We start from the raw sequence: 14,435 nt of genomic DNA on the forward strand, positions 1-14,435 counted from the left end.
AAACGAATCTACGAGATATATTTTACTACGATCTACAATCTACGATTTAAGAGGTGTAGATTCGTTTCCTTAATAAACAAAATTCGCACTCACCGACCCGACGCGCAGCAGCGGAGTTGTTGTCTATCTGTATCTGTAACACAAATATAAAATTTATATTAAAAAAACAGTGTTTAACAAAACCAATTTTGCAAAATATAATTTCAACGCGTATCTAACTTTTTATTCAGTTAGATTTAAATATCGTGAAAGATTTTCCGCAAAAGATCTTTATCTTAATTTTTTAATTATTTTAAAATTATGGTGAAATAAAATGACTCAACAATAAACCGGAAAACATTAATTTTACAAAACAAGGAAAAATAATATTTACCGTAAAGTTGCTCCGCTGGCGCCTGAAACCTCTCCGAGGCCTCCTCCTCCACTCAGGTTGTCCTTCGGGACTCCTTCTGGGACTCTTCCAGCAGTCTGTAACATACAATTACAAAATTCATGTTAAAACAGTGATCTCTTTCCAATTATTATTTTTAATTGTGGTAAGATATAATGACAGACAGAAGGAAGATAAATTTTATACGAAATGAAAAGTATTTACCTCAAAGATGCTCCGACGACGCCCGATGCCTATCCGAGACCTCCTCCTCCTCTCAGACTGTCCTCTGGCACACTCGCGAAAGATCGTTCGCGCGATTCTACACTCCCGGTTACAAAGCTCGTGTGGAAGTATTGAGTTCCGTCAAGTCCGCCTCCACTTCGAGTCGACGAGTAAATTGAGAAACACGGTTTCTAAGAGCAAGGGTTAAGTCCCAAGCAGAAGAAAACGAATTGATCGACAAATCGACATCGACACAAAAAAGATGCTTCACCACTTGGAAAACCATCTTTTTACAACTTTCGTCACGAGCAAAAAGCAGCCTAATTATATAGACGATTTCCGAAACACCTGGCAGGATTCAAGTGAGACGCCAGGGTCTTATACCATGCGGGCACTTAAGATGCTGCATGCACAAGCGATCTTAATGCTCGTCCCAAAAACTGCCAAATCTCGGAAGTGTGGCCTTCGACAGGAATGGACATTTAAAGACTACATATCTTTCAAACGAGCTTTGAAGTGTCTTTATTAATGCGAATACTTTATACGGCACTCCCGAACGCGATGGGTACCTTTGGTTGTTCCGTCTTTAGGGTCTGTACTCTCTAAAAATTAATCAGTGCGTCATTACTGTAAACCAGTGAATATTCATTGTTTCAGTAATAAACCACTGAGTGATTTTTAGAAAGTAACCCTTCAGGGTACTTAAGCCCCTCCACCACGACAAGGTAGTACCCGAGGAGGGGATTATCAACAAAAAACTGTGCAATTACATATGTGTATATATAGAAAAATGAATATTGAATGAACATAAATCAGTGTTGCTATTTAATGCACGACGTGAGAGAGATTCATCCAATCGAAAGATTAATTCGCACTCTCGATCTTGGGACAAAATCAATTTTCTCGGAATTTATCAATAATGCCTAATAAACTAATGATCCGAGATAAGCTATTCTTATCTCGTTAGAAGCGCTGAAATCTTAGCTTTCCAACGAGACCAAGATCATCTTGCTACGATTTTTCTGTGCGGAGATAATGACGATTATATCGATTCGCGATCTCGATCTCGGGACAAAATCAATTTTATTTTTGTAATTAATTAATGAAATCTCGTAAACTGATAATCGGAGATAAGCGATTCTTATCTCGTTAGAAGCGCTGAAATCTTAGCTTTCCAACGAGACCAGGATCATCTTCCTACGATTTTTCTGTGCGAAGTTATTGATGATTATATCGACTCGCGATCTTAATCCTCATTCAGTAGCAGCAGACGGCGCGTATATGCGGTGTCTCGCACGGCGTCTCGCGCGGCGATGTTTACTACCGAACACCTGTGCCTCGTATGTTTTTGTGCCAGTTTTTTGGGGACGTAGTACGCCCGCGTACTACTCGCGTAAAACTCGCGCGGCCTTCATTCATGAATGGTGCGCGCGCGCCCGATTTTTAAAACGCTATAACTCGGCGAAAAATCGACGTAGCGACACGAACCAAAAACCAATCTTCTTCGTTTCGTATCCCGCAGATGTCTACCCTGAATATGTATGCCCTTATGATAAAACTTACACACGGCAATGGAATAAAAATTAAAAGAATGAAATATAAATTATACGTATAATCAACTTATTTCATCGTATTCAGTCTTCCTTCATCGGGCCAAATGGGACCTACCTTTCGTCGCTCCTGACCATACAGTCTCGTCATTTTGACCAGAGATCAGAAATGGAGAAAACTCCTTCCATAGTCGGTTTATTATCGACAGATATTTCGTACGGTTCGAACTATATTACGAGCGTCGATCGTGTCGAAATGCACGACCATGAGAAGTTAATTAAAGAAGAAAACTAACTTAAAAAATTTACTGCATTAAACTAATCAAATATATTTTTACTTCAGTTATTTATTCAAGAATAGATAATGACTGTCTCTTTGTGACTCAATCTTCAAATTCGAAATTCAAGTATATAGATAAAAACTATTTACTTCGCGTTATATTTATTTTAATTACGTTTCGCGATAAATTAAAATTTATACTATGGATGAAATTAAACAATTAATAACTTTTTGAAAATTTTCTGAAAAACTAATCGCGAAGACCGATCGCGAAATGACGAAGATGCGCAAGATTGCCCAATAAAATTGTAATATTGAATATAGAATAAAGGCTACTGTAATACCAATGTTATGTATCTGTAATTGCACTGTATTGCATTTACATTATTTTCCAATACTTTGTGCTACTCGGGCTTTATTGACACTTTATATTATAATTCAACTTCAGATTTAATATTTTTATTTTCATTACAAGAAAGTAACTGCAAAGTAACGATTCGTTACTTTTTGAGTAACTGTAACGCGTTACTTTTCAGAATTAGTAACTTGTCACTGTAACTAGTTACATTTTTAGCGAAAAAACTGTAACTAGATACTTTTATAAAATAACTTTCCCAACCCTGCTCAATTTGGAGGGACACTATCGAAACAGACTAGTTCATTGAACGCTACTCTTTATTTCATGAGGTGGGAAATATAGGGTTGTAAAACTTGAAATTCCCGAGAGATCTTGTTCGTATATATCGTTATAACGTGGATACGCGAATGGCTGGATATAGCAACGAGACATCACCGGGGGATGTCGTTGACAATCCCTCAACGACATATCTGATATACATGGCTACGCGTTGAACCCTGAATGTTTCACCCGAGACCCGAAACCTACGTACGTCATCATCCATACCGACGTCTTCCATTCATTACAACGTGCAGTTGGAGAAATATAGATACCAGGGCAGAGAGGAGAGGCATTCGCGCGACGAGAGGTGGCGTCGGCAGTGGAATAGCTAAATCGCAGCGTGCGGCTTCGTTGTACGCGTTTCCTGAATCTATTCTGACGCGTCCGTACGTAGAACTGGATCGTCATCAGTTTCCGTATGTTAGTAACCAAGACTGACGGCGTATCCTACCACGAGCGCGAGGCGATGTGCTTCGCCTTCGATCAATCAACCCTGCCGCTTCCGACTCCACTCGTTCGGGAAGGGGTGGAAGTCGAGTAAATTACTACGAAATGGGTGTAGCTTACGCCTTACCTATTCTGGCTTGGTAGCTGGGCCGGGATTGCACGCCACAAATTATCTGCGTAGAGACCCACCTACTAATTCTCTCACTTTCTGCTGCTATCACTGTTTTCTGTCTCCCGCGTTTCCTCCGTTTTACTTTCACGCTCGCGACAATGCACTATTTCCAGAAGTATCAAAGTGTAAAAGGATTCACAGAATACGTAGATATAGGCATTCTTTGATAGAATAAAAATCTCTCTGTATGCTCCCTCTCTCCTTCTCTCACCCCTTTCTCTTTCTCAATTCATTTTACTTGAAAACAAATATTCAAACTTTATCACTTGAAATTTTATTTTTAATCTTTAGGCTAGTTGTAAGTGAAATATAATACATATTTTCTAATAGAACACAGAACATATAAGAGAAAAGCTTAGAGTAATTTTGGACAGACGAGTGCTTAATGTTCTCAAGTAAATTACATAAAACCGTATTAATGGCTCTAGTCCCGGCCTTCGTCACAAAGTTTGAAACTACTCTACGAGAGTATATCAGAAATAATGTGTGGACATACGTGGCTAAAGTTTATACACGATTGAGCTTAACTACGGCGAGGAAATTTATCCTCGCAGATTGGACTAATTACATTAGCGCCTAATAACGCCAATGTGTAATGTATTTCATCGGCTTGGAAAGAAACGCAACTTTGTTACGAAATTAACCACACAATGGACTAAATGATTCGGTAGGTATTACTACGATGTATCATTTATGAGCAATGAAGCATATAACTATTCCATACTATCCTGCAAATAGCATTTCAATCCAATTTCGTGTTACATCAATTCCATCCGATCATAGTCTATTGAGCGCATAGTGCATTAGTCGATGAATGTTGCTTTGCCAATATATACGTTATACGAAGTGTAATGTATGTACAAAGGATAATCGAGAAATATATGGTCCTTGAGTATATTTAATGAAGCATAATCAAATATCGTATCGCGCAATGCGGCAATTAAATAGCGCAACACGTTGAATAAATAATTGACAGAGACAGTGCGATGAAAAGAAAATTTATTTTCCATATAGAAGTTCAATAATGGATGTAATTTCTTTTGCACGCCATTCAATCGAATGCTCTTAATTAGCGAGAATCCTTTATGAGCTCGCTGGCATGAGCACGTTTCTCGCGTTTATATCCCAAAATACAACTCTAAACAGTACCGACGTTATCGCTCGTTCGTTAATTATTCTTTTCTTTACGATCCGGTGGAGAGTTCCGATGCTCTCGTGTACGTTCAATTAAAACAACTTGCGCGAGCCGAACTAATACGAGCCATTAACAACGAGGGAAGAAAATCCGATTTCCGAAGAGCAACGTCTAAACGGCATGGCTGTAGCACGGCGAAAAGTCGGAAACTCGAAGGGGCGAATGCATTTAAGCGGAAAATGCAGATCGGGTTAAATGCAACATCTACGTATGCCGTTTCTGGCTTCGACCCATTTCCGTTTTCACCTTCATGACAATTCTTAATTAAAGAAACTGAGAATGCACTCCGAGCTGATGGCTGCGGCCATTGCAAATGACCGTTAATCCGATTTAGTGAAAATAATAACAGCGCTGATAGCGGTCCGTTTCACAGTAAAAATAATTATACTATACTGTAATAATAGTTCCTGTAACAGCCGGTGATGAGCCCGCTAACGAATAGTGACAAGCGCGACCTTTTTTGAATTCTATGTGGCACGTTTCTATCGGCAGGCCGTCGATTGAAAATCAAACCGCAATATCGCAGCTCGCGTATCCGATCATCGAGGTTAAATTTAATGACGGAATTACTACTATTCACAGAAACGGTGCACCGACGCGTGCTATTGTTTCTCTTTGTGACACCACCAGAATAGAATTGAACTATTAAATATTAAAGAAAATCGATACTCTTGCGCAGACAGAGAGAGAGAGAGAGAGGGGGGGAGGGGGAGAGCCAATTCAGGATACCACCCTCGCATTGGATAATTTGACGTGGGCGTGGAAAGCGCGATAACTATGATAAACGCAGGAACGTAACGGGCGATCAACTTCGCTCTTTGTCAATGTTATATCGCGATGAAATAGATACACTTCAGTCAAGTTTAACACATTAGACACTACGCAACGCGAACGCGGAAAAGATAACGCCACTTACGTACGTTAGCCCGCTCAATCAGGATGATGGGCACCTTGCGAGCACCGGAGGTACTCGGGGAACAATACACTTCCGGCGCGGTTGACAAAGACGCACGGCGCGTACACCGGAGGTTCGGCATCGACGGGAGGAAGGACGGAGAGAAGGACGTACGTTTGATTCCGTGTAGGACGGCGCAATACATCTCTCCTCGGTTTACCGGTCGCTCGCCGAGACGGAAGTGTATCGTGCCCGACGAAGCGGGCACATCCGGCTCGCAAGATTAATTGCCAATAAACCTCTATTACAGAGACCTCTTCCCGCACCGTCACTCTTCTCACGATATCGCGTCGTTTCCCGGTCAATCGCTTCGTACGCAACAGCGTCGATCGCCTCTACTTTTCAGAGACCCTTTGACGAGAGTAACGAGATAATCCGAAAATTAGATTATTCAGTGTCACGCTTTCGCAAAAGAGAAAAAAGAACGTGCGGAAATGCGACGAAAAATCATTGTTCATGCAAAAGATAATTTATGATAGAAACGACGTAACATAACTCAGAGACGAGCAATTTATTCCTCTCGGTTATAACGATTCACGGCGACCGTCACGATTATTCACGCAATACGAGCTGTCTCGAAACAAAATGCGCTGTCTCGCAAGAAAATTGATAATTTATTACACCGCCGGAGCGTCTAAATTTAGTCTACGTTCCGAGAGTTCGGAACAGAAACACTAGCGCGATAGAAAAGAAAACACACAATACAAGTGCGCATTAGCAAAATGTGTTTATCGGTGAAGATATCTAATTTTATTTTTAAACCAAAGTGTGTATTTGCATTTCGGTCTAAGTGTTTTACATTTCAATTGATATAGTGTGAAGAACATTACTAACAAATTGTTACAGGTATGCATGTGTTTTTAATTACATGATCCATGACTTCGCGCTTGGAAATTGCATTTATGCAAATGGGATGACTATCTGAAAAATTTGACATAGAAAAATGATGGCAGTTTGCGTGCTTAGAAGCTGCGTGATTATGCATGCAATAAATCTCGCTTCGAAATCGCCAAGTGAATGCTTAGGAACACGTGCGAATCGATCGTAGCCTATCTTGCACCTCGGCCTGGTAATCGAGGGAAATTGCTTTCATCTGAATTCAAAAGCATGTACGGGAGATCAAAGTTCTTACGTGCCGGCGATGACGAAACGAACGGACGATGGTGCGAAGAACTTATCACGCGAGCGTCGATTAAAGTTTCCACTTTGCACCTGGTTTCATGAATTTCTCAACCATGATTGATCGTTTCGAAGCGCTTTGAAAATTGTCATCCTCCGTTCGGACACATTCTAAGCGAATGCTAATAACGGCTGACAAGTACATTTAATATTACTGGCGACTAGCGAATGAATTTTTATATCAATTCGCGCTTCAATTTCTCCGCTTTTCGTATGTGAGATAGATACGCAATGATTGACACAATGCGTGTAATTTTGGAAGCCAACAATACCTTAACGGAAGAATACGGACGGGAAAGTTTACCGCTTATGAGCATCGACAGAATCGATATCCGCATATCACGAAGGTATAGAGGAAAAAGAGGGCGGTTGAATGAAAGAGAGGGTAAATTGATGGAACGCTCCGATTAAAAGCTAATGACATCGCGTTTCTACGCGAATGACGGCTTCAAAGGAAAGCTTTTTCTGAAAGTTCGTCGGCTTGACAAACGATCGTAAGACCAACAAGAAACGGTGTCTGGCGCGAACCATCTTAATGAAATGGTCTTAATTGAACCAATTGATTAATTTTTCAGCGTTCAAAATTTCCAATGTAATATTAATATCCTTTTGTTAATAAACAAGAAATAATATAGAAGATAATACAAATTAAATTTGCAAGTAAAAGAAGGATTAAATAATTTTCAAATTAGAGAAGTACAAAGTGTAAGAAATAAATTTCTTTTGCAATTCTTTTGCTCTTTAATGTACGTGGCAGTAAATTAATAGTTTATTCATTTGTTGCTCTTATATGCTTGGCAAACGAAAATAGAGAAGCATCTCTGACTATTATTACTCTACTACTATTATCTATTACCAACGGGCGGACTACTGCAGGTCTACCTCTGAAAAGCGAATATTTGTTTGGGCGAGTCTATGGAAGTCCATGAAAGTCCACAAATCTGAGAATATCCTTCCTAGATTTATAGCAATCTCTGTAATACCTGCGATTTCCAAAAAGAGTGGACGTGCGGGAATATGTCACTCTCTATGCGACCGTTTTCTCGGGAAAATCCTGCTCTTTCATATGGCAGTACGTGCGTCGCGCTTGACATATGCCACAAATTATTATTTTGACATTTCAGATCGTCCCTTATTCCTGCATCAGGAGCTCCCAATTCCCGTGTCTCGCGAAATCGCGATGCAGAAGCTTTCATCAATCATTTCAACGAAATGAAAATATAGATGGCCGGCGGCAAGAAAAATTATGCGGAAAAAGGACAGCCGCCCAGAACCGAGATACGTTATTGTCTTTGTTTTTTTTTTGCTCCGAGAGTTACATTGCATTTTTCACTTCCCGACTATCCAAGAGATGGATATTAATTAGAAAGTAGCAGTACAATATACGTGCTCAAGCACGAAATAACAAAGGGATAAATGTCGTTAATTGCGGAACATAGAACAATTGCTGCACAGAATGTAGATTTTTCTTGCGCCAAGGGAACAATTAGGGACTCTCTCTCTATATTTAAATTTTAATGCCCCTTAGTACGTTTCGATGTACCATTTAGAAGAAACAGTGATTCATTAGAATACATAAAAAGTCATATTATACTGGCGGAATATACCATGTTATCAAAAAGGGTTGGCAGAGAAAATTTATTTAATCTGCGATGATATATAACGATCGCGATGTAACAGCGCACATTGTTAGAAATCTCCATCGTATTTTCATCGTAATTTGATGTCTCTCCTATCTTTACACACAGATAAGTTCACCCCTTCGCATCAACCTGGCAATTTATTGAGAGGGCGGACTTAAGATCTCTTACATTTCGCGACCTGTTGTTACTCATTCACTTTTCGACTACCCGGTGAATAAAGCCGATGCGCGCTGGGTGTTGCCGCATCTGGTGCCGAGGACAATTAGAGGGACGCATGAACCATCGGAATTAACACTTGCAACGACGCGAGTGAATATTTACCGGCGCGTTATACGGCTCGTAGTGTGCGTGGGCTTGTTCGCGAGACAATAGACTTGCCGAGTAAGCCGTCCCGAGAAGCGCGACGATACACCGAGAATATCCTCGTCGAAGATCGTACAGACGCTTGCCGTGAGATAGGGGAGGGCATTATATCGGTGATTATATCGGTAGATGCTGATAGTGAGAAAATGGAACCTCGATGTCAGCAACTGGAGGATACCACTCCAGGCCTCATTGACCGACCTCTTCACCTCACGCCAAGAGGACAATACCGATCGCGAGAACTTGCCTTCGTCGCGACAATCGAGCAGCCAATTTTCTTCGGAAAAAGACATTAGCGCGGCAAACTTGACTTGACTTCGTCAACGTCAAACGACGATTCTCAGAATAGCCAAATCAGAATCAAATATTATTAGCAAATTAATAATCGCATCTTCGAAAATGCTTGTTGTTAGTTGAAATACAACTGCACTACTTGTACTACGTAATCTAATTAAACTTTTTGTTAATTTCAGATTGTTGACTTTTTGCTACTTGGCAGCGTTGAATTGTTGGTTGCTCCTGTGTCCGGCTATACTCTCGCACGATTGGCAGATGGGATCTGTCCCTTTGGTTACATCTTTTACGGACACCAGAAATCTAGCCACCTGTATATTCTTTGGCGGTTGTCTGGTTCTCACGTACAAAGCCTTCACGGATTTCGAGGTGAGCATATCAAATTTGATAATTATAGATTACAGTAAAATTGCACTAAAAATCTATCAAAATATTTGCATATAAGTTATTACGAGTTCATAAATACTCCTTTAAGAGTTGGAAAAATCTTGTTATATTCCGACTTTACGGTACAGTACCAAGTCACGTTTTAACAAGAGAGTTACGGAGAAATTTTACGTCAATTCTTTTACTTTATTTTAACGAATCGACGTAAAGGAAGTTATTCTTTTCAAGTGATCAGTATCGTAGACTCGCTGACGTTATCGGCCGCGTTACGAGATCATAAAGCGGAATGACCACCAGTTATCGTCTGCGAAATGTCATCCCGCGGTTAAACGTTTCAGCCGTGGGCCTGACGTAACACAAGAGAGAAATGTAGTACTCCTGTACCTCGATATCTGTCAGCCACGGTCCGACAATGATGAAATTGTGCTCGACTCGAGAGTCGTAAAAGAAGTTTCGTAGTAACTACACGACATAAGCTTTAAGTTAAACGATAAAAGCATATCTCGCAAACCACTTCTGTCCTCTACATCTTTTGGATTATCCGTGGCGGTCGTTGAGCCTTCGGCATAATGACCTCTTTAAGGTTCGCTGTCTGTATGTCGATGGTCACTTTTCCTCAAAGAGGTCATATCTGTGCTTTTAATGTCACCTCACATGCTTGACTAACCGCCGGCGGTTAGCTAGCTCTTCGCAGGCACGAAGTGGAAACAGATGTCTTTTCCTCGAACGGGGTCATCCTTACTCTTACGCAGCACATCTACGCATTTATAAGAGGGGAAAGATCTCACAAGTGTGGTTGCTCTCTACTCTACAGTCTTGTGTGTATATTTGAGAATTTATTTTGTTTAAATAGATTTATAATGCAGTATATGAATCACATACATATAATCATATTGTTGATAAATTTTAAAATACTTTGCTCTCACATATCACAGCTATATCTTTTGTATTTATCGAGGATGCTATATCTGCACATTCGTGATTTCTTGATTAAGTCATACGATTTTTCGAAAGAAGGAAGTATTCATTATTGATTCGACGTATAAATTAGGCAATGGCAATTTTTAATAAATCTTGTTTTTTATATTGTTTCGAATTTGAAATGTCACGGTATTTGTGGCTGTTTTTAAACTTTTTTCGCTGTTGTTAACGTTATTCTTGTTTCCTTCTACTTGGTGTTTTACATGGAAAAATCGTTTCTATTGATTTTCACTAAAGATTTCTATTGTATTCGTGTTCTGTCTGCGCTTCTATATGTGAATTGGATAACGAATGCTGCTATTGTTACGCCATTTTGATGTTCGTTTTTGATAATGCTAGTGTTGCACATCTTTTGCTGACATAGTTACATTTGCAAAGTTAGTTTTCGATACATTTCTATTTTCCTTTTCGTTATCCGCATCATACTCAGAATCAGACAGCGAATTCTTGTTATATTAACTTGTTTCGTCGTATGTTTCAAGATTGCCGAAAATCGCAGATTATAATTCACTGGCTTTTCTAAGCTTGCAGCAATTTCCTCTTTCCGTTTGTGATTTTGCATAGGAATTATGTCACTAAATCTTGCATTAATTTATCTTGAAATTTGTTCCGAACTTTTCTGGAAGACATCCTGTGCTGACGTTGCAACGCTCGCAGTAACTTTCCAACTTTCTTTTACATCGCTGATATGTTCGTGTTGTACGTCCGTACATGAGTTGAATGACGTTACCTCTTCTATAACTCTTAACATGTATTTCGCATTTCGCCAAGAGTTTCTTCTGTTGACAAAAGCAAGCAAATAATTATCTTGCCTTCTTTCTGAACATTTATATCATTCTGTTGCGGTTGTGACGCTTCTTCTTTCGCGTCCACTTTTTACACTATTGTTTATAATGACGAACCTTGTGGTGCTTGCTACGATGGGCTGGATTCATCAGGTTTATTATTCTTTTTACTCTGATTGCAGCTCGGGATTCGCGTTTAAGTAATCTTTTTCGATTTTCCTAATATTTCAGCGTCATAAATAAATTTCTTCCAAATCGCCGTTAATAATTAATTCTCACCAATGTCGTTCTTTTCCGAACTAATGATATTTTGGTATTAATGCTTTAGCACACTACGGCCATCAATATAGATTTTTTTTACAAACGTATTATATCCATAACTTGGCTTTAGATCCATAAGTTTCTTTTCGTTTTCACATAATTACCTCCGCACTGGCTTAACGATGCAATCCTGAATAAACTATGTTGATGTTTACTTTTAACTGAAGTCTTTTCTGCAACATGTACGGTAACTTCTTGATTTTATCTCTCTCCGATTTTTATTCTTACTCTGATTTTTTCCATCAGCGTTTTGGCATCCATCAGAGATCTGGGTGAAGCAGCAGTCGAACATTGGTTCGACCCGCTAATACCGTGATGGACTTTCTGTTTTCCTAGATACGTTTTTGAGTGTGCACGAGATAGCGATGAATGAGCTAACGGTAAATCGGCCAGTGGATGACTTTTAATTCCACTGAAACCCATCTCAATCTCCGTTGACGTCGCATCATTATCAATTACAGAATGAGTCCTTTCTAGAACGCCATAGTCGTTCTCAGTTTTCATTTTAACTGTGGCCGATCCATCATCGACTGATGGCGACGTGAGCACATTATTTGTATGCTTGCTCCCTTTTTCATCAGATAAACTCGACGAGAATGACGTCGCATTGTTGGCGGCAACACTCTGATCCCTCGAGTGATAATGCTCGATATCAATGTTCGCAGCTTTCCGCGAAGACATACTTGTGAAAAGTTTCGTTATTAATATGTTCTTTTGTTAGGTATTTTTTTCAATTTCTTTCACCGTTTCCACTGATGTAAAATAGATAGTAGAGCGTTGAACTTCTGCGAGGTTATAACGTTTATTTTTGTTCCATGTTTTTTTCATGATGTCATATAATCGATAAAAGAGTTGAATTTGTTTTAACCAACGCATGTTTTTTATTTCCGTTTATGTTTATGTCCAAGTTTTTGTTTATTTGCAGCAAATTACCAGTAAATTCGATCTTGCTATTACGTTTTCGTCTTCTAAATTGTAACCAATTTTGTCATAAATATCCATTGTTGAATTTCACTTTTGATGCTCCATATCTTTGTTTTTTCATGTTCAAGTTCGTGTTTGAGTAATTTTCGAAATATAAACTTTTTGTTATTATTTTCTTTTCTTGTGTTCGATATCTTGAATTCATCTATTTCTGCGGAGTGAGAGATATGAGATGCGCGAGCTTTAGAATCCGCATCTGTCCATTTTATGAGTTTCCATTTTGATATACCGTTTCCTGTCTCTTCATCTTCAGTTACACAAAAGTGCATGTGCCAGTGCAGATGCATGTCGCAGTCCAGTGATCTCTTCATCGTCGTGGGATAACGATCCGTGCGTGTCGTGCGATACCGTAGGTTTATGAAGCATTCCATTTGTCTCGTAAACATGCTTTTCTCTCGAGGTAACTTGCAGTTTAGGTACACGGTACACGTTTCCAATTTATGCAGTAGCTTTGTATACGAACATTCGGCATCCACAGTGCCGATTGTTGTGGAATCAGATGGCGCATTAAACGTATGTTTTTATTTGATACTGTAACACGCGGATAATAATGTAGATACTGGTTTGAATTGATACGAGACATGATACAAGAGAGATATGATATGCGATATTTTCGATTTAAAAACGTCTTATTATTTTTGTACTGTGATGGTCGATAAAATGAATAATTAAAAGTACTGTTAACTGAAGATTATAAGCCAGACGAGAACCTGATGCTAAAATAAAATCGCAGTTATATACATTTTTATAATTTACGTCGTTGAGTCATTCTCATTTCCATTCGAGTCAATATTTTATGAACCTGACTAAAAATTCATTGACTGTTTTTCGAGTCTAGGGTCATCCGTTCATTCTTGGCTTAATTTAAGTGGATGTCCGATAAATCATTTTTGTTTGGATTTACTCGCAAAACTTTTCAAATATTTTCTCTCGTTGTTGATATGTTTTAACATTTTGTTTACATTTTCATAACTTTAATTTGTTATAATGCAGACTGATGAAATTTCAACAAAAGAAAACCAATAAGATTGCTAAAAGACTTAAAATTTTTTCTTTATGTTCCAATGAAATGCGTAAAACTGCTACTTGTTATTACTTGATTATATTCTTATATTTATATCAAACTATATCAAATTTCTCCAAAAATTTTTCGACGCTCTGAAGTTAATCTTTTGAATAAGTTAAAAAGTGACAGAACAAGATATGGTATTAAATCACTACTCGTTTTACATTAAAAACTTGCGAGTACATTTAAACATAATTTTACGAGTATGCGAGTTATACGCAAAGCAACATAAACTTACTTAAGTATAACATAAACTTTAATCGAGTACACTCATCCGGTAAAGACGACGAAACTTACGTAACAGTTTGCTCGAAGAGATTTCGATGCAGTAGCGTTAGATTTAACGAAGATTTAAACCGTATATATATATATATATATCAACGAATGTCTGAAATAATATATCATATTTTTCTTTCTTTTTTTTTAGCAACAAAGGCATCCGCCTCTTGTTCTTGGTTGGATGTTCCTGGTGCTGCCGTTCCTACCTGCGTCCAATCTTTTCGTCACGGTGGGTTTCGTCGTGGCAGAACGGGTTTTATATACACCGAGGTAATTTCGT

The 14,435-nt window shown here is 38.9% G+C and overlaps 1 protein-coding gene across 4 annotated transcripts in view; it reads left to right on the forward strand.

Moving 5' to 3' along the window:
• The window catches only part of LOC105559828 (transmembrane and TPR repeat-containing protein 1-like), a 194,517-nt gene that overhangs the window by 155,690 nt on the left and 24,392 nt on the right, over positions 1 to 14,435 (forward strand). For all 4 annotated transcript variants that reach the window (XM_012008432.1, XM_012008433.1, XM_012008430.1 and 1 more), the window contains 2 exons: positions 9,532 to 9,721; positions 14,304 to 14,425. In XM_012008432.1, the coding sequence (XP_011863822.1) occupies positions 9,532 to 9,721; positions 14,304 to 14,425 (312 nt within the window). The remainder of the gene's footprint in view (positions 1 to 9,531; positions 9,722 to 14,303; positions 14,426 to 14,435) is intronic.

This window comes from Vollenhovia emeryi, unplaced genomic scaffold, assembly GCF_000949405.1.
Source record: "Vollenhovia emeryi isolate VEMERY1.0 unplaced genomic scaffold, V.emery_V1.0 DF939252.1, whole genome shotgun sequence".
In the NCBI taxonomy this organism is placed as follows: Eukaryota; Metazoa; Arthropoda; class Insecta; order Hymenoptera; family Formicidae; genus Vollenhovia; species Vollenhovia emeryi.